Below are 22331 nucleotides of genomic sequence, written 5' to 3' on the forward strand. Positions count from 1 at the left end.
GTTAAAGGCATTCTCTGCTCTTTATAGCCTCAATGGAATTTAACCTTGTGCAGTCTACTTTGCCATTTTCATTTTATTCATGAATTATCATGTGGAACCCTATGGAGAACTCTTTAAAACAAACTGAGCTTCTGTTTCACCGTTGGCTTTTCCACTGAGGAAGTTGTACTGTGTAGCTGTTTAAAATAGGTCAGTCCTCGCACCAAACAATGAAACAATAGACCATCGCCAGTTCCATAAATACAGGATAAAGCCAGGATGTTAGTGGTTTGCGTACACAATGTGGGCTGGCATGCTTTGACTCCAGTCTTTTATGGCATGGGGGTTCTGCCTATGGATAGGATCTATTTCCTTTCGGCAGTGATTGGGAATTAAATGAATGAGCATGTAGCGCTTGTATTTTAGATCTTATTGAGTTACAATAGGCCATCGCTGTGCATGCTGAGGTTAAGGAAGTCATCCCACCCGCTTTCCTGTTTCTGTCCTTCTCTGGAAGCAGTTGACTGATATTTAGTGGCGCCTGCTGAGCTATTGCTATGCTTTTCACCTAGACATTTAGCATGTAACTCATCCCACATGGTTTGTATTACAGGTAAACTTTGCAATTGTAAGTAACTAGAGTTGCTTCTTTTGCCTGACGGATGAAAACATTGCATTGATTTAGATTGAAAAAGCCTAATTTCGAAATCAGAATATCATGCCAAGATATTGAGGAAAGATGTTATATTCAATTACTTACTAAAATGCGATATGCACCATGAGTTACGATAATGTATGGAGTCAAGTGTTTAAAATCTATTTAAATTGTATTAAAATATATTTAGAAATTATATGGACTGTTTTGCAAGACAAAAACAGTACTGGTCCAGAAGAATATAATTAAAGGTCCAATGTGTAATTTTTTTAGAGGCTCTATTGACAGAAATGCAATATAATATAGCCACCGTAGTGCTTCGAAAGCTAGGAGAAAGCGGTGGAGTGAACCGTTGGTTGCAATTTGCAACCTCATCGCTAGATGCCGCTACATTTCATACACTGGACCTTTTAATGTTTTTAATCCTTTTAATCATTTTTTATGTTTTGATGGTTGTATTTAGGGGCTATGGCCACTAGTACTGCTTCTATTGGTATTCTTCTTTTTCTTAACCAATGGGAGTCTATAGCAGCCCTATGAACCGTACGTAGGAAAATGATGAAACTTTGCAAACTCATAGTGGTGGTCCTCAATTGTCATGTGCCCAAGTATTGGGTCTCTAGCACTCACTCTATAGCACCACCAGTAGTTCAAAAATTCACTTTTCAAATGGCTGTAACTTTTGAACCCATTGATCTACAGAAATTCTACTCGGCACATGGCATCCACTCCTCACGCTCATCGCATTCCATGTGCTACATTAAGACTCTGCCCATTACAGTAGCGACCATCTCGAAAAGTACAGTTTTGCGTTTTTTCGTTTCTAGTCCTAGAAATTGTTATTAATTGTTATGAAAATTGGCCCAGATGATCTTTGGACTGAGCCGCACAGACGGGACCCAACAGACATGCGATTTTTGCCGTTGTTCAAAAGTTACGACGTCGCAAACTTTTCAAAGTTGACCCAAAAATGGATCTGAGGCCATATCTCGGCCATTCTTCGATCTATCGGTACGAAATTTAGTATGCTTCATCGACACCTTGGACTGGGGGTCCATGGCAAATTTGAGGACAGCGCCAAGGGTCGCGAGATTTGAAAAATGGCTGTTTTCTCTCGTAACTTTGGATATGTTTGTCAGAAAATCGTGATCTCGGTATGGTCACGAATGGATGATCGTGGTCCGCCATTTTGAATTTTTGTCATAAATCGTAATATCTTTTGAATTGTAAGATATATCTGCACCAAGTTAGGTATGCGCCATTTAATTACAGTCCCGGAAGTACACGTGACGTTTCAAGATCGCTCTTGTTTCGTAGTTCGTGGCCCATGTCAATGTTTGAAGCTCTGAAAGCTCTCCTTGGGATCCTGGGTCAAACACGTTAACTGAGTGGCACAACTAGATGAACCGACACAAGAGGTCACGGGTTCGAAGCCCAAGTTGTGCGAGTGTAGTGTTTAAACGTTAAGTCTAAAATTGCATTTCATTCTCTTTGATTTGTCTACAGTTTGATTTCATTCTCACCTACTCTTCATATCCTGTTTGCTTCTCACGGACGTTCGATATCTGCCGGTTTTTGCTCTTGTTGCCCTGTGCTGCTCTGGCTCTGTGCTGATATAGTTCCAGACAGCGCTTACTTACTTACAGCACAACTTGTTAAACCCACGCCTTGAAACTTCGAGGTTGGTGGTTCGAACCCCGTGTGTATAGCACATGTAACGTTTATATGTGAAGTCTTCGATTTGATTTCGTTCTCACCTATTCTTCAATAATCTATTTCCTTCTCACACACGTTCTATATCTGCTGGTTTTAGTTTCCGTTGCTCTATGCTCTATGCTCTATGTTGGCCCCATGTCGCTGCTTGCAGCTATATTTTGTTATAATGATTGTGTAGTGTTAAAAAATTTAATGTGAACTGGTGTTGTTAACATCTTGCAAAATGATCTATAATCAAAAAATTATATCCACTATTTGTATTGACCTAAAACTTTGACTATATATCATTTTTGAAAATTTAAAATTATTTAGTTTTAGCAAATGATAACAATATGCACATTTGCCTTATTTCTGTACTTTTGATATCTTGCAGTCCTACATAGCGACTTGGCAACCGTTTAGTACGCCCTAGTAACCACTCAGTTGGAAAAGTTAACAACAATGTGTTTCAGAGTTGACAAAAATGGAGGTTGGTTAATAAGTATTCAGTGTTAAGAATGAGGATTCACTTCTGTCTCTCTAAAGTTGTGCAACTATATTCTGAAAATGTTTTTTACTAATTACAGATTTTCTGTTCTAGTGATTTCACTGCTTGTAAACTGGTTTCACCCATGAAGACACATAATCTCGGTCGGCTCTTTAACCTTTTTAGACAAACTCCACCGGGTCAACAAGCAAGTGTAAACACAAACCGCAAAAATAGATTATGAAGCCGGAGCAGGAAGCAGAGGCCCAGTTAAATATAACTTGAGACAGAAAGAGAGAGACCATTGGCACTAATTTTTTCCTTTGAAAAGCTACTAGAACGAAAGCAGATTACACTTCTTTGTGGACGCAGGGAAAAATCACTCACATGTCAAATCATTTATCAAAGGGTTGTCAGTGCACACACGGAGCCCGTGAGCGAGGTTTATATCTCGGTGCACGTCAGATGTTTAGGTGGAAGGGAGGAGCCCGAGCATCCATTATGCTTTACTGACCTTTCCCGCTTCCAGGTCTATGCGTGGCATGTTTGCCCTTTGAGGACTTGCTTTGGAACACCGTGTAAATGTCCTCCATGCCATTTAAGGATGTTTGTGTGGCGTATTTAGAGCTTTCAGTAAAGGTTGAATAAGAGAGGTATTGCAAAGGAACTTGAGTAGTGCAGACCATAGACTCACCTGCTGTGACCTGTGTGGTAAATAAGGATGGATTAAGAAATTCCCACACGCTTGTTTGTTTAATGATTACTTGTCCGTGCGTGCACGCAAACACACGCATATGTTGCTTAGATTGTATTATTTTATCTCGCTGTCATAACCGTATTGTTCTTTCCTAGTGCCATTTTCGCTGTTTTGCTTTTATCAGCCATAAAAATGTGCAGGTAGGGGCTAGTTGTCACACGAGCTGTTTTTCTCTATAATATCTATATAACTGTAATGTCACTTAACTACTACTTAACTTTGTTCATCACCTTTTACATATTTAATGGTATGTTTTTTTGTCACAACTTACCCCATATATTGTGACACGATACTGCACTTGGGGCAAGTTGTCACAAAAGCTCTTTTTACTGAATTGTTTCCTTTTTCCTGTGCAACAAGAGTGGAAATGTAAATAGATTTTTGTTGCCTAGTGTCATGACCGTTTTTTTAACACAGGCCTTAAAATAACCAGCTTGAATTTACCTGCTTGATGTTTGCGGTTCATAAAACCTTTGTACTTTCTAATCAGAAACATTTTCTGAAACTGTATCCTGTGACTTGTTTTTTAAAAGACCGCCAGAGGCACACATGATATCCACATCATCTAAGCGTCTATTCACGTTAAAGTTTTAATTGAAATTATACACACTGCCCCACACAATTTTCTGCCTATACCCTGCAAACATTTCACACTTCTTCCCAGCGTGCATGGGACTCGGAGACTCAGATGTCATTAATGTTTCATCGTAACTCTTTTGATTTTGTTCTTGTATTGACAGCCCCCCATTCATTACTTTGATGCTTACCCATTTATTATATACACATACAGTAATATATATTATATACAGTATTATGATATATTACAATTCTCTCTTTAAAATTGTAAAATGAGGTGTTAAATGTATTTTAGTAACTTTCTCTACAATGTGTACATCTACAAAGTGTACATCCACACATTGACCTGATGCATATTCTTTATTTAAAGTGGACGTAACACACGCAGTTTCTGCCAATCTCATATTAATCTTAAGTACATATAACATATTTTGTATCTTCGAAGAGTCTATAGTTTGCTCACATTTATAAAAGACAGATACAGCTGTACGATAATTTCTGAAAACAGACGTTTTCAAGTAGAATGCATGAAACACTGTGGCACCCCACCTTTAAATAAAACAATAGCACTGAATGCTTGTCAGATCACATCATTTAGTAAAACATTAACGTTAATAATGATTCATTCTTAAAGGGATAGCTTACCGAAAAATGAAAATTCTTCATTCACTTCTATTGTATGGACACAAAACCAATGCAAGTCAATGGGTACTGCCTGTATCGGTACTGCCAACATTCTTCAAAATATTTTCTTTTGTGTTCTGCGGGGGTTTGAAATGACATGAAATGACAAGATCATGAAAATGATGAAAGAAGTATCGTTCAGCATAGAGCAGTTTCTTCTGCAAAAACTTGAACATTAACTATTATAAGCAATATCGTGTGTATATAAAAGTCTATGCAAATTAGACTGAAACAAACACGGATGTCTCGTTTGAAATAATAGAATTCATATAAACAGTTTGTTTCTATCTCATGATTGTGTGTTTCAAATAGCAATTATTATGAATTCTCTGCAACAAACTTCTCTGTACATTATGTTTGATGTCACGACACATCACAACATCACCGTTTTCTTCTTGCTTTAATGGTGGGTGTTTTGGGCCTAATTAAACCTTTGAGTTGTCATGTTAAAGTGAGATGGGCTATTTTCAGTTTCTCTTGTGGGAGTATGGGTTGTTTATGTATTATGGCGGAGTCCGCTGAGAAGCTAATGTGATCATGGTAACAGTAGCTGTGTGTTGTCCAAGGTAAATAAAAAGAACATCTGGCAGGTTGGTGGTTTACAGAACAGATTAACAAAACTAAATGCAATGTTTGATTTAGTTTAGTAACTGCTAGAATGTTTAAATTTGAACAAAGGATATGGGAATTCGAACAAAATAGTATTAACCGTACAGGCTTAAATCGCCTTGCACTGTTTTGTCTAGACATGAATTAGACTGCAATTTGTGTGACTTGTAGAAAAGAATCGGTGCTGTTATAAAAGTGATCAGAGTTACGGTTTTGGGGGATGCTAAATTGACAAAACAATCAAACGACTTACAGTTACTTTACATAAAAAGCATTTAGCTCGAGATATCCATGGACAAGATTGTACATTTAGTCAGGCATGAGCTCAACCATACTGATCTGAATACAGTGACATCACAGGAAGACATGTAATGTTGGGTTTTAAAAGGGCGCTTGCATCTGCCATCACTTTGCAAGAATCTACCCGTTTACCCTCATCTAGGTTACCGCGGTTACCCGGTACGCTGATATTTGTGAGCTCAGAGGCAGCATTTAATCTTTAAAGTATTTGGCTGCGCACCTGGTATCACAATATGCCAGCGCACATATTGCCTCCCTCTCGTATGCCTCACATCAACACACACGCAGCCTGTCACCTTCAGCAAACCATCTTCCCTTCACTTTATTTGCTCTTTCCCTCCTGTGTCACACCAGACATGCAAACACATTCCCTCTGAGAGCCGGTCTGCCGAGGTGGCACCTGCTGATTCGTAGCTACTGTTGTGAAGGCCCATGGGAAAGTGCTTTAAACAAACCCTACTTAAGCACTAAACGACTGAGTGCTGTATTTTAGATCGAAACCCAATATTTACCCTCTGTAACAAGCATTGGAAAATCATTAGTTTACTCTTTAACATTGATAAACGGTTTCTGATAGCGGAAGCTGATAATACTCAGTCTACGTTGCCGTCCGGCTGGGATTAAACAATGAACAAACCCAGACAGGTAGCTAACCAATGAGAGCGGTTTTAATTGCTTACTAACCAATAAGAGTGGACGTAATTGCTGCAATGGAGAGAATCGACTTAGTACAGCCACTAATTAATCTCTAAAGTAATGATGCAAGTGAGGGCAAGAACCAAGTGAAGGATCGGAAAATCAAATCTGTTTATGCAGGAGAAGCAGCCGTGCCGGGTGTATTCACCCGCGAGACCAAGTCACTTTTAAGCACTTTGAAGTGAGATAAAACGAGGAATTGCACTTCAGCTCGGAGACGGAGACAGTGTCATTTTAAATAAAAGGGAAATGCTTTATTTAAGCATACGCAGATGCATTGCGTTCTACATGAAAATTGCTTATTTAAAATACAGTTAACTCAAAAGTTAAACATTTTGTGTAGCTTTTTGATGTTTGACAGTGTTTGTCATTGTATGCTGTCATTGTACGGAAAAAAAACGGTGTGCACGTTCTCCTTTTGTAGCTGCAACTTTCGTCTCTATATCGCCATTTGTGTTTGAAACTTAAAATTGCAGGTTACTTTTTACGTGCATTGAAGTCAAATGTTGTCAAATGATAATCATTATAATAACCTGAAAAGTTAAAAAAGAAAAATATATAATTTATGGATTTCTGCTTCAAAGGTCCAATTTGTATTTTTTTGGAGGATCTATGTACAGAATGCAATAATGAACTATTTCTATCTACATTGTTTCTACGGTATCCCTAGATGGACAAACTGCTCTACAGAGCGCATTTCGTAAATACGTTATCTTCTTCGGCAAAGAGGCGAAAACTTAACGACATCTTAGCCCTATGTCAGCCACCGTAGTGCTTCGAATGGGAGGGGTGAGCGGTGAAGTGAGCCGTTGGTTGCAATTCATAACATCACCACTAGATGCCGCTAAATTTCATACAGTGGACTTTTAAGGAAAGTGTCTAAATTAATCTTGTTTTATGAGGTAACATTTAAACTTACTTGGTCAAAATATTTCTAAATATAGCCTGCATATATTTCTAAACTGAATACATTTGTTTATACCAGTAAAAGTATTTTTAAGGGTCAAATAAGGTAGAAGTCGTGTAGCTTATTAAGGTAACCACAGATTCGTCACTTTGCACAAAGACCCAGATGTACTGATAACAGCTTCTTCCTGACATGTGATCAGCCATATGGTTCAAAGGCAGGAAAACGGAAGCTGTTCAAAACTACAAAGTTGAGCATAAAAAGGCCGGTGTTATTCAGACTTTTTTAATTGTCTCATGGAAACATGGGGGGGCGGGAGTTCTCACCAGGAAGCTTTGAAACACGGAGAGCGAGATAAGCAGGACCTTTCCAAAGCCAAGTGGAGAGTAGCAGAGCACACCAGGCACAGCGGGAGAAACTTGTACTTTTAGGGTACTGGCGCTTGAAATATTTATATGTCTGGAGGTGAAAATCTATCCTACGCAACCCAGCATGCATCTTTCTGATGCACACCAGGAAGTGTACACTTCAATACTTTTGATTTTATCCCATCATTTCCAGCAGTCTGTGGTACCGTGAACCACTTTTCCAACTTGTTGTAATAATATACAGGGAAAATATAAGGACTGTTAAGGGATAAAGAGATGTTTATACTAATTAATGATTCATCTTAGATTTCCCACTAACATAATTAACCTCAGGTTATTCATTTTAATTATGCATTAAGTTCTTCCGTAACTTGTTGAAACAAATGATCTACTAAAGATTTTTCAAGTCAAATTCTGACAGTTGAGTTTACACAGATGAAGAACATTTGGCCTGAAGACCTGCATCATTAAAATAACTACAGCATTTTTAAGTATAAGCAATCATTACGCAGGGTGCGAATCTGTCAAGCAGCTGTGAAAAAAATGATAAAGACTTGCTCAGATAAGTTTGACTCAATAGCTAACTGCTGTACATTATATTAAGAACTCTTCAACTGTAGTTTGGAACAAATGGATGAAAGGTTTTTGTAAAGTGCATGGCAAAAAAAGTTAATTTGTGATTGCTCACCGAACAAAAAGTCCACAAGTCCACCACAAAAAATAGTCCAAATAAAATTTGGAGAAAAAAAGGGTCACCATTCACCTGATCAGTGGAGAAAGTGTGTGTTTGATCAAAAAGTAAAGCTGTTTTTGAAGTGCAACAAAATGCTGAGAGAATCACATTGGATGTTCATGCAAAGAGCAATTTGTAGAAAACATTCTCAACAAGACTAACATTTACATTTATTCACCCAGCAGCTTAAAATCAAGTTATTATTTTTATTTCAAGCAATTCATCGTTTCACTTTCATTGCTGCTTATTTTAATAGCTGGCCAGAGAAAGTACAAAGCTAGAGTAATGTGACATTACTGGCTCATTTCATTATCTACATGCACACACACACGCACACACACACACACACACACACACACACACGTGTTGGGTTTCCATGTTTTATGGGGACATTCCATAGACGCAATGGTTTTTATACTGTACTAACTGTATATCATATTCCCTACCCCTAACCCACGCCCTAAACCTAAAGATCACAAAAAACTTCCTGCTCTTTTAGATTTTCAAAAAAGTGAATTCTATATGATTTATAAGCTTGTTTCCTCATGGAGACAAAAAAATGTCCCCACAAGGACAAGGGTTTTGGATATTGCCATCTTTGTGGGGACATTTTGTCCCCATACCGTAAGGTTTACCCTTCCCACACACACACACGCGCACACACACGTTTGATGTGATGTAAAGTCTCTGCTTTTTATTCAAGTATGTTATTTAACATATTAAAAACAAGAATTTATGTTGAATTTAGGTTGCATAGGTGTGAATGTGGTGAGCATTTATTATATATTGTACTGTATATTATACATATTGTTTATAATATATTGTTTATTTGCAGAAACTTGAAATGGGACAAACTGGTCAAAATAACAAAAAAGTCAATGTTTCAATGATCTTATATACTGCAAATATTTATGTGTATATATATGTTTAAAAAACACTCATGTTTTTACATGTAGTTAGGATCAGTTAAAAAATGAACTGGAATAAGCCGTTTTTTCTTTCATTCCTCTTTCTTTCAGTCTTTTACATGGCTGTTGGGTGACTTTGTCATTCCTGGCGTTTGTTTCTATTGAAATTGAACAGACACTGGACTGGAATTGCCACAATACATGTAGAAATTCAGATTAAAGGCAAAACTGGAGCATTCGCTTTAATTTTCCCACACAGCTGCATTCTGTGTATGTGTAATTTGAATAAAACTTTGTGATGAGGAAATTATTTCTGATGTACTTTAATTATTCAGTAGATCCATTCATGAACTCGGCGATCAAAAGTAAACTTTCTGTTTGTCAAGCATGACCTGCTATTACCCGTTCAGAATTACAAATTCACTTCTTTGGTAATTATAGCACCCAGAACTTTAGCTATAGTGTGATTGTTTGAGGGTCTGGAGCCCTGTTGTGTGGTCTTTAAGGGTTATTATTAGTGCTATTATTACTTTTGATTACCTCATCGAGAGTCACTGCATGTGAGCGTTTCTTATGGTCTGGGTTTTGAGGTAGGATTTCTACCTTCTCGAAGTACTTAAGCCTGCTCTAAGCCAAAGCAAGAAGATGTAAATTACATTATGAGAAATTTAGCGGCATCTAGCGGTGAGGTTGTAAATTGCAACCAACGGTTGATCCCTCCCCCCTCCCTTTTGAAGCCTTACGGTGGACTAAGAGATGTCGTCACGTTTTCTCTTCTTTGCTGAAGGAGATAACGTATTTACGAAACGTGGTCTGTAGAGCAGTTTGTCCATTCAGGGCTACTGTAGAAATAACATGGAGAATTTCATGTAAGGGGACCCGTGGTAGATAGAAATAGTTCATTTTAAGGTAATAAAAACATAACGCCTCATTATGTAAGGTCTTTATATACCTCTGAAGACATTGTTATGTATATTATGTTGCATTTCTGTCAGTAGATCCTCTAAAATGTAAAAATTACACACTGGACCTTTAAGTGCCACATCATCTTTTAATCAGTCTCACAATGTGGAATCACAATCAGGATTGTGGAAACAGAGATATACGTACAAAACATCCATCTGTGCACCTACACACAAATAGACTAACATGAATTAAATTTAAATGTATTAATGTTACAGAATTGGAACAGTAATATTGGCTATATGTCAATATAACGAGCGTTTACCATTTAACACAATGCAACTGTGTGCAAAGTGACTTTTTGGAGTCTGTTTTGTACACAATGTCTGTGTGTATTTGTGTCTGCATTTATTGTTCAAGCAACTAAGTGTTGATAACCATGTTAAGGTTTATTTTGCAATAATAACTTTACATTATCTACCTCAGCTCTTTTCTTATTGACAATAATGTGTTGCATTGTTTGCTTCAACGGTTTTTGGAAGAGTGTCCATATTATGGTGTCCTGTGATTTATCTCCGGCAGTTTCATGTGTGGAAACAGAGGGTCATGGCATCTCGGACACCCAAAGAGAGCGGAGGGCAGCTGGGGAACCCTACTGGGCGTATTCAGGTGAGTCATGTTTTTCTTTACCCAATAAACAATGCTCGTGTACCCGCAGCGCCAGGAAGCAATAGCAACATTGTTTACTCAGCACAAGCTTATCTGTCCGTGATGATTCAACCCTGTGGGGAAATTCAATATGTATATATCCTTTGGAAAAGCTGCAGGTGGATTTAGTTTATTAGTTTAGGTTTTAACAGCAGAAAAAACTACATTTTGGAGGCAGTAGACAGAATCAATGATAATATTGAATGCTTTATCTCAGACCGGGCATTTTTACATAACCTATAACTCATCTAGCTCAGTAGATTTTACTGGAAATGATGCTGGATTTTTTTATTGCATACCTCTTGAGCATTTTTGAATGTTATAAAAATGAATCAATAAGTGACAGGCATGAAGTCAATAATAACTGTTCATATCGGTTCACTCTTTGTCTGTCTTTTCTCTCCAGCTCATTCTTTGTCGTTTTACATTTTTGTCTTCTTATTTCTCTCTCATCCCTCTGGGCTGTTCGCTTCATCAGCTTTGACAGATCAATGTTGGGTAGCTCTTTGCCAGATTTCTGACTTCTGTTGGTGCTCAGAGAAAAGAAGAACATTTGTGCCCGTGGTTCCAGCAGCCCTTCAGCATGGAATGATCTTTAAATGGTGCTTTTCCTTTCTCTCGCGTTTCCTGGCAGCCATATGTGTGTTTATGATGTGAAGTCGTGCGACAAGCCCTGCGAGGCTTTCTCCCTCGGCGTGCTCACTGTAATAGGCAACGCAGCATTGTTGAAATGTCGTTTTCGTGATCCAATGATCTATGTCAAAGAGAAATTTCTTTGGTTGTTATTCAAGTCTTTGTATAGGAAATGAGATTTCTTGAAAAGCATGGAATGTGCCAGCATTTGTTCATAACGAGAGCAAACCGAGACTTTCAAGTGTGCCTCCTGTTTCCCAGATTTTCTCCTGAGAGAAGACTGCAGTAATCTCAAGTGTGTCTTCTCTAGAGCTACAGAAATCTTAATGTGTGCTCAAAATTGACACAATACTCTGCAATCAACATTATACTGAGAGGTTACAATAAAAATTCAACATTTTTCATTAAATTCATCAAAATGATTTGGGTTGTGCTATATCCACAGTAATAGCTTTATACTTTTAAGGCCGGTTCACATCATAATAATAACAATATGCAGCCATGGAAATAATTTAGAGACCTTTTCAAAATCAGTTTGTCTGATTTTAAAATTGACCATTTATATGTGTTTAGGTAAAATGATCGTTTTTGTTTCATTCTGTGAGTTACTTACAATATTTCTCCCAAATTTGAAATTAAAAGTTTCTATGAAACTATGAAAATGAAAACTGGAGAAACAGATCAAAATAACAGAAAAGGTGATCTGTATTTTTTCCAGACATCAAATACTGCCAAGAAAACAAGTTTAAATTCACTTTTAAGCAATACAAGAGTTATATTTATACATCTGTTTAGGAAAACATTTGATATTGACTTTATATCTGGTTTGATTTTGTTGAAAGGCTACATACACTAGACTGGAATGACCACAATACATCTAGAAATGCTGATGAAAGGACAATTTGGAATGGTCTTTTAATTTTTTCCGCGGCTGGATATTAAAATGATAACTATAACAGCGTCCACACCAACAGAACTACATTTGAAGAGTTTGGTTCCAAAATGAGATAACTCCGTTTTTCAAATTTTTCAATAATCATGTGTTTTTTATTGTGCATCCCAATTAATATCAATCAAACTGCAGTTGGTTTGTTTTGATTTAAGCCAAAATAACTAAAAAAATACAGTTAACACAATTAAACACAATAAAAACATGATAAAAAAACATGCGTGAGCCCCTTTAATTGAAATGGATTTCGATTTGCTGTCAGTGTTTTATCATTCATTAGGTGGAACGATCGCTCTGAAAGTTATCCCAACAATATCATTTCCCTGCATCATTATAGTCGTGGTTTAGACTGGAGAACCAATTTTTTAGTTGTTTGAATTTTAAGTTCATTTTAAACAAATCTAAAATAAACATCAAACATACAGTAATACAGAACTTTAGTCTCCTCGTATATAAAAGATGCACAAATGAGCAATAAAATGTTCATCTGGGTTTGAATCAGGATTTCTCTCTATATACAGTCTTTGGAACAGGTTGTTTTTTTACTTAAGGATTTTTCTGTTGCTTTAATGAGGCTGTTGTCAGTATGAAGGGTTTATGATTCAACTCAGAAGCAAGCAATAGCTGCCTGTTGTATGTGGATTCATATTGACTTTTTCTCCACTCTCTAGTCACTTTAACTGTCACTTTTTCTTTTTAGAATCAATTTCATTGTTTTGCAGCAGGTTCGTGTCAGAGAAATGCTTTGTGTTTTAACTGTCAAGTAAAACCTTTTGCCAAAATCACCAGGTGGTCTGACTTCAGCACATGTGATTCTTCAGACAACAGAGACAGCTGTCTACATTTTAGATACTGTTGTGAGGGTTTATATTTTTAAAGTAATATTTCACGCAAAAATGAAAATTCTGTCATTTACTCACCCTCTTGTCATTTCAAACCTGTATTACTTTCTTTCTTCTGCAGAACATAAAAGATATTTTAAAGGGGTAGTTCACCCAAAAATGATTTACTCACCCTAGGTTGTTTCAAACCTGTATAAATTGATTTGTTCTGTTGAACACAAAGAAAGATATTTGGAAGAATGTTAGCAATGTTCAGTTCTGGGACATCATCCACTACTATAGTAGAAAAAATATATTGTATATATTTTTTGGCCTTTTGAGCACAAAATGGGATATTTTGAAGAATTTAGGAAAGCAAACAGTTCCGGGGCACATTTGACTGCCATTTATTTTTTCCTACTATAGTAGTCACTGATGTCCCAGAACTGAATATGCTGCTAACATTCTTCAAAATATCTTTCTCTGAGTTCGTCAGAACAAAGTAATTTATACAGGAATGAAATAACATAAGGGTGAGTAAATGATGACAGAATTTTCATTTTTGGGTGAACTATCCCTTTGAAGAATGTTGGTAACGAACAAATGCACTAGTATATATTCACTTCTATTGAATGGACAAAAAACCAATGTGAATGGGTAACACCGTTGTTCGGTTACCAACATTCTTCAAAATATCTTCTTTTGTGTTCTGCAGTAGAAAGAAGGACATACGGGTTTGAAATGACAAGAGGGTAAATTATGACAGAATTTTCATTTTTGAATGAAAATCCCTTTAAAGAAGCAATCAGATTTGTTTTGGTAACAAAGTACATGAAAAATAAGTGCTCCAATGATAGATATTTACAGTTTAAGCTGTCTGGTAAGTTTACAAAAATGCCATTTGACTTTAACCCACGTAAAGAAAATAATGAGATGGTGACAGATGGTGCAATTTTGAAACGATACAGCTTGAGTTTCTCAAAATGCACTTTGTAGTTTTGTTAAAAAATCTCATGATTTGCTGCCATATTTGTTTCAGTCAGCAACAAACAGAAACTTCAAATTATTGTATAGATAATATGTTGCAATTCATTTGCACTTCATTAAAAAATAACATAGTTTGACTGTTGGTCTTCGATGTCTACACCCAAGTGCTTTTCTAAACAATCCCTTAATTGGAGCCACTAACTTGCGAGTGATTTTTCAGTCAAACCCCCAACATCAGTCAGCACGGCTAACAGGCTGTTTATGAAAGCTGCTCAATAGCTCTTCTCAGTTTAGGCTTTCATGTTCTTTTAAAATTGGGTGACTACTGAAGCGTCGTGCGTTCTTTTGAAGAGTCGATTTGTTTGCGTGTGCCTGTATCGAGTCTAACCGGAATGCACTCGAACCTTTAATGCTCGCACAATCATTTCAGCGCCAGAAGGATTCCGCAGGCTTACCGCTTTACCTTTTCCCTCCCATAAACCTATTTTCACAGCGAACGCAAATCAAAGCTTGACAGGTGCATGAACAATTACAGATTGCCAAAACCGCCTTCTATCTAAACTCTATTTTAGGAGTTACACATTTGCATTCTGCAATTTAATGTGAAGAATGCAAGTATGAAAATACGAAGGTGAAAATAACATGGAGATTCGGATGAAGTATTGGTTTCAAGCCTTGTACAGTTCAGTGTAAAGTGAACACATGAAACAAGTATATTAATATTTGAAAATGCTTTTTTCTAAAGTAACTTAAAGATCATTTAAGTTTCATTTTATCAGTAGCATGTTCATAGTGTAAAGGAAACCTGTGATGAAATCATTTATTGGTCAAAATATGTGATTGTCCCATTTATTGGACTGTGACCGAAGCGAATATGATCATAAATCTACTTTCTTTTTCATCTTTTTTCATCCTTATCTTTACCACTGTTTATTCCACCTTCATTCTCTGCTCACATTATCAGTGTTACTTCGTGTTGGAAACATGAAAATTAGGTGTCTGTTTTTTCCCAATGCTTGCAGAAAATAAGCATGTTTTCACGTGTGATCCCATGGGACTTTACATGGGATTCACATGGAAAGTACCAAAATGACATTTCACATGTAACCGTATGTTTGTGCACATGTGCCGTTCATTTGGATTTCTGTATGCGTATAGTCATTTCAAATAAATAAGCATTGTTTTTTCAACTTTTAAAGGCTCTAATCTCATCAAACTCTCTCTCTGTCAGCTACAGGCTGGTGTGGGTAATATCAAAGAAACACCAAACAAATATTGATCTGGAGATACTAATAAGAAGCAGGGTCAGCCTTTGCTTTCAGAACAGCTACCTGAACAATTTCAAATGGAATATTGCACCATTTTTCAAGTAAAAAAGCCTCCAGTACTGTGCGGGGTGAAGCAGGTAGAATCTTTTTCTCACTGTGTGCTCAAGAACTTTTGGAAAGTTCAGTGATGCCTGCTGAGTCAGGTGTTCATTAACCAACACTTTGTTTAACATTTATAGTAATATGCTTCCGTTATCTTCCCAATACATGTTTGCAATGCATGATGGGACGGTGTTTGCATTTTTACAGGCCCATTCTATGGATGGCTTTCAAATTCTTTACAGAGCAATTTTCTCCAATTAGATTTCTATCTTTAAGATTCCTAATCTTCATTTTTGAGGGTTGCAGTTGAGAACTAGACATGTAGCTGACGCTTTTACACAAAGTGACAAAGAAAACTTATCGTAGGGTTGAGAATCTTGCTGGAGGGTAAAATGGTGAGAACCCCTAAGCTTCTACTTTTTGGCCCCAAGCTTTAGCCGCTACACCATTTAATACAAGTAACTTTCTTAAAATCAAAAGTAACGTCCCTCGGAAGTGCCAACACAATCATACGATTTGTACGTTTTAATACGATTTGCTTTCTCGCCAGTGACGTTAGGTTTAGGGGTGGCATTATGGGAGGGGCTTCAGTATTGTTTTCTCCTAATAATTAGAGATGCACCGATATATCGGCCAATAATCGGTATCGGCCGATAATTTAATAACAGCCGATGATCAGGGCTGATATAACCTGTCAACCAAAAGAGGACAGAAAAATGCATTGAATTTGTTTTCTGTATATAGGAAATGTTAAGAAATATCACCAGTTTGATGTTCAATGTTAATAGTCATTATAGGAATTAATACCATTCAAAAAGGTAGGAAATTTTAATTTAATCTTTAGAATTTAGTTCATGTGAGTTAATATAACCACCATACTATCGGCATCGGCATATATCACTCTGAATAATCGGCTATCGGTTTCAATGGAGAAATGTAGTATCGGTGCGCCTCTACTGCTAATCGTATGTTTTTGTAAGATTCACATTGTACAAATTTTTATGAATTAGCCACCTCATCCTGTGAGATCAGGTCAGCACTATGGAGCATGCAGGGTTAAATCTTTTGGCGAAAATACTAAATCACGGCAAGACGGAGAGGAAAAAGGCGAATCGTTTAAACATATTACTTTTTCCTTATTGCTCAGGGGTCCTGGATTTATTTCTACTTATCTTGGTGTTGGCCTTGGATACAGAGAGTTCCAAACAGCAGCTTTGTATTAAGTTTCAGTTTTGTGAAATTCTTTATATAAAGTTATTGTTGAGAGTTTCATCGCAAAGGCTGCCGAATCAATTCGGCGGTAATCTCTGAGGCTGTACGGTTGTATTCATTTTGTTTTATTTCGGCTTTTCTGTTGTTTTTACTGTATTGACAGAGTATACGTTTAATATGAAAAGCAAGAAAAGATGGGCAGAGTATCAGCTTTGTTTTGAGATATTTTCTGAAATGATGTATTATGTATATGTCAAAATAGACACAAATGAGAATTGAACTTGCATTTCTCAGTTGAGCACCACATCGCAACATGGTCCAGCACGAATGTTGCAACCACGAGACAACCGCTGAGATGAGGCTGTTTCTTTTTACATTTAGCAAATTTGTAGTAGTTTCAATAGCTTGGATGCCATTTCCCCTGGGTGATGCAATTTGTCAGCGCCTGACATGTGCTGTCATAATTTTATAGACTCTGTATAAATAATATTCCCTTTTATGACAGACGCTTTTGCAATTCTGCCACTGACAGTTTGATCTTTTTGCTATTTAGTTATGCAACAAATTGACATATGAAAGTGCCAATTGTCAAGTGTTTTTAATTGCAGAGGCGTACGGCTAATTGCCTGTCCACCTCATGCGACATACCTGTGCCTCTGTATTTATTATTTAAATTACTTTGTAAATGACGTTAAATGTGTTAAAAAGGTAATTTAACATAATTTACATTTATATAAGAAGACAAAGATTATATATAAGCACAGCAGGGTGTATATATGGCTGAGGTAGGAAGCCGGGAACCGTCTCCAAGGTGAGATTTGATTATGCGTTATTTAAAATGTGTGCACTGAAGTATTTTTCAAGAAAGGGACAGATAATATGCCACACTGTAGGGTTTCCCTCAGGAGGTATGAGCACACATCATTACTCATATTTTTCTCTCATATTCTGCCAGATTTTAATTTTCTTCTCGTTCCCACTCTCTCGCTCTCCGTCGCTCCATCATCTATTTCTTTTCCTCCCGCTTCGTCTTGCTATATCTGAACAAATATTCACTTTGTGCTAAAAAGAGAATATCTGCATTTGACAGACATCCATCGTCACAGCATGCCATTATTACAGGAACCATTTGCAAATTTTGTTTACACAAACACTGCGACGTTGTAGGGTGCATCTGGGCTGTTCCGGCTGTAGTTTATAAAGAGGAAATTTGTTCAGAATGAATTATTCTGCAGGTTTAAAAGCCGGTTAAGGATTTTATGATTGTTTCCTATGATTTCAAAGATGTAGAAGAGAGCCTGCTGTGGTTGGTTGCTTAAATAAATCGGATCAGCGTTCCATCGCATCAATTTAGGCTGTCCCTGGCAACCCTGTGATTGACGGGTCAAGATGGCAAACCTGCATGGTTATGCAAGAGAACCCTGGTAATTTGCAATGATAAATCGCTAAGACAGGAACCAATTTGTGCGCGAAATCCAGCTCATATCATCCCCAAGCTTTTGGAGGCAAAGTGCCTGTTATCACTGAGGAAAACTTTTTATTGAGAATTCAAATAGGAAAGGATGTGTTTAACATAATGGAATAGTGTAACAGAAGGAAATGCTTAGAATGATGTGTTCAGGTTATTTAGAGAGACTGAATGAGAAGTTGGGAGAAATAAAGCACTTGTCCTTTTTTTGGTCTGAGGTTATTAATTATTTTCCATGTGTAATCAAATTCAAAATGAAGAGAAAGATGTTTGAGTTGAAGTCAATGTATTGGAAGAGGAGCAGGAGCTATTGAGAGAGTTTGGTCGTGGCGCAGTATGTTTCTGGCTGTGTCTTGTACCAGAGGAAAATATTATTGCTCAGAGTTTTCTGTTTTACAGGTTGAGTGTACAGGGCTCTAGACTAACATTTCAGAGAGGTGGCACTGGTGCTACAAAGTTATTCAGTTGGTGGCACCAGCCCTTAATTTGGTAGCACCTGAGTCGTGGGGTGAGGTAAGAAAAAAAATCACTAAAACTTAATTCAAATGTGTTTAAAGCGGCCCTAACACACGCGATTTCTGTCAATCTCATATTAATCTTGAGTACCTATAGAGCAGTATTGAATACTTTGTATCTTCGAAGAGTATTTAGTTTGATCACATTTATAAAAGATAGATACAGCTGTACGATTATTTCCGAAAGCATACGGCTCGTGCAGGGGGGAGGGGTAGGCTGAACTAAAGCACGTGCGCACCCATTGCCAACAAAACACAGACATCAGTTTCACTCACCGCATGCGGTTCATGTCTGGCATCTTTTAGCGCTGGGACGGCTCTATATATCAGTTTCAAACGATCTCCAAATCCAGCGTTATATCCACCGTTTATATAACATTCATCACCCAAATGCAGTGAACAAACAAACACCTGAACTTCGCGAACATACTCTCTCTCTCTCTCTCTCCTGCGCACATGTGAAAGTGACGTCTTCGCATGCTCCTTCCCCTGCTCTCCTTGCTGCCGTGTGAGCATGCCACGTGCTTTTCCGGGAGAATTGTCCAATAAGGGTCTAAGAAAAATTGTTACGAAACAGTTTTATATGTTCGAAAAAAACTTTCCGAAACCTGTACGATCGCTGGGGGGTGTATCGAGCACAGAAATACTACGTAATACGCCCAACTCGTTTTTTGACAAGTTGACCATGTTAAGCATGAGAAGACAGCACGTTTAACATTGTAAAGAAGTCAGAATGCATGACACACCGTTGCACCACCCCTTTAATACATTAATAAATAAACTAGAAATGAATACAAATCATTGTTTATGATTTAATTATTTTTATTGTATATGTAAACTCTCTTTCAACACTTTACCATATTTAAAGCACATCTTTCTTAAAGCTACTTTCTTCCTTTATTTGTTGTGAACAACTCATATAAGAGAACACAATTCCTTTGCCAGGGGAAATTCTTGTATTCTGCAGGTTGCAAAACATATTTGAGTTGCAAGATTGAGCGCGTCTCGTTTGATCTGTCAGTCCTTCCACTTCATCATAGCATTAAATGCGCCTCTTTTTACACCCGCGTAATTACATTTTTGGGGGAGGTGGGGGCACTGATAGATAAGAGAATGATTAAAGGAGGGGAGACGAAAATGAGTGACTGAGTGCGCTGCTTGTGCAATATAACATTTCTGCGCATTAAAATTATAATACTTAAAAATTATATATTGATCAGTTTGGCAGTCGCACCGGTGCGACCATTAAGAAAACCTGTTCGCACTGGCAGTTAAAATGGCAGTCTAGTGGTGAGGTTGCGAATTGCAACCAGCGGCCCACTCCACAGCTCACCCCTCCCTTTCGAAGCACTATGCTGGCTGACTGACACAGGACTAAGACGTCGTCACGTTTTCGCTTCTTTGCCGAAGTAGACAACATGTTTACAAAACGCACTCTGTAGAGCAGTTTATAATAATAATAATGATTCTTTACATTTATATAGTGCTTTCTGGGTACTCAAAGCTCTTTACATGGAAGGGGAGAATCTCCTCAACCACCACCAATGTGCAGCATCCACCTGTATTTATGAAACGCGCTCTTTGGAGCAGTTTGTCCGTTTAGGGCTACTGTAGAAACAACATGGCGAATTCCATGTAAGGGGACCCACGGTGTATGTAGATGTAGAAATAGCTCATTCTAAGGTAATAAAAAGATAATGCTTCATTATGTAAGGTCTTTGTACACTTCTTTAGACATAGTTATTTATTTTATATTGCATTTGCACAATTGCACAATATATGTTAATGTAGAGTAGATGTTCTCCCAAAATGCAATAATAAAACTAATATTTATATATAAAGTAGGCTATATTTTACACTATTTTCACAGTCCCCTTGCAACCCAGCGGTTTTGTAATCGTGACCCTGGAGTAGGGGGTGGGTGGATGTTTGGTGACACTTTCCTTCTCCACCCATAACGTCGTCTCCGCAGACAATGGATGTGATCTTATCTCACCGGCTGCACCGGAGGTGAGGAAATGAACACATCGGGGGCTGGACTGTACAACAAGTAGTTACGTTCTGTATGCACTTATCTGAAAATGCCAGATGATTATTGACCTTTTAATTTAAAGTTTTTCTTGAAGTAGATTTTCTTCCGTTTGAAAACTTTTTTAAAGCGCCTGAAGCTACAGTCATATCCTTGACTACTCATAATCCATGATATACTTGCTGGAACCATGCAAGGATGTATATTTAAAAAATAATGTCATCACAGACTGCATGAAAACTCATTCCTGCCTCCCGTGTACCACTAAAAAACAGTGAAGCTACTGTATAGAACAGAGATTGCTATTGCTTCCAGTTGTTTTTTTTTGCTAAATTCATGTGATGGAGACTCACGCACCCACGTCACAGTTTTAGCGGGTTTGATGATCTTACATAACTGGCAAATCACGTTCCGAAGAATAACACATTTTGTAATTTATTGTGATGTTTAAACCACAGGAAAAGCATCCAGTACATGTTTACACACCATAAACCTGGACTTATTATTTTGTATAATTTGTATCTCATAAATACGATATAGTTTATATCTTTCTAGGCACCATCTCTGTGACCTGTAATATAATCGGTTTTATAATGGTATATATTATATATCGTTTGCTATAAGATTGTTTTTTTAATTTTCAAGATCATTAGAATACCCTTTTCATATAAACATCATAGGAATTGTAAATTGTGGACTGAAACATATATCGAGTTTATAACTAAAAAAAATCTTAATCTTGAAAGAAATCTTGAAAGAAGCTTTTCCACCAAGAAACCCGAATTCTCTTACTTTCAGCCTCCTAAATAAAGTTCCACACAGGGTGTGGAACAACATCCATTTCACGTTAACTCCGTAGAAGTACTCAGAACAGGAAATAACTTTTTTTACACAGCAAAGTACCATAAGCTGGAAGTTGATAATACCCGAGGAGAACATTGTTTTGTCTGGAGCGCCACTCGCCATCTAATTAGACCCAAATAGGCGTTTGATTTATCATTTCCTGTCTTGCCTTGTTTCACCATGCAAGTGGAACACAACCAAAATGCATTAGAAGAATAGGTCAAAGATTAGCTTTCTAGAACATACTGTTCTTCATATATATAAGAAGCTTTTCCACCGTACATTTAATGCATTTTATACGAGTACAATGTGCCTTACTTCTCCAGCAATAATGTTACGGTGAGAAAATGAAGTACAAGTCACTTCTTAGATAAGTTTTTTCAAGCTTTTTGCATTTGGTTATTGTAAAGTCCTCACATGAAGGGTGCATCCCAGAGGGAAAATATTTCTCAAAGAATTTGAGATTTGATTGAGTTATCGTGTAATTTCATTCAAGTTTAGTCAACATATTAGTAGATGTTTCTCCAAAACTTGCTAAG

The 22331-nt window shown here is 37.3% G+C and overlaps 1 protein-coding gene across 1 annotated transcript in view; it reads left to right on the forward strand.

Annotated features, from left to right (window-relative positions):
* Positions 1 to 22331, forward strand: part of ca16b (carbonic anhydrase XVI b) — a 73593-nt gene that overhangs the window by 6118 nt on the left and 45144 nt on the right. The window contains exon 2 of the mRNA XM_057338398.1: positions 10840 to 10926. Within this exon, the coding sequence (XP_057194381.1) occupies positions 10840 to 10926 (87 nt within the window). The remainder of the gene's footprint in view (positions 1 to 10839; positions 10927 to 22331) is intronic.

The sequence above is a fragment of the Triplophysa rosa genome, linkage group LG7, assembly GCF_024868665.1.
Source record: "Triplophysa rosa linkage group LG7, Trosa_1v2, whole genome shotgun sequence".
NCBI lineage: Eukaryota > Metazoa > Chordata > Actinopteri > Cypriniformes > Nemacheilidae > Triplophysa > Triplophysa rosa.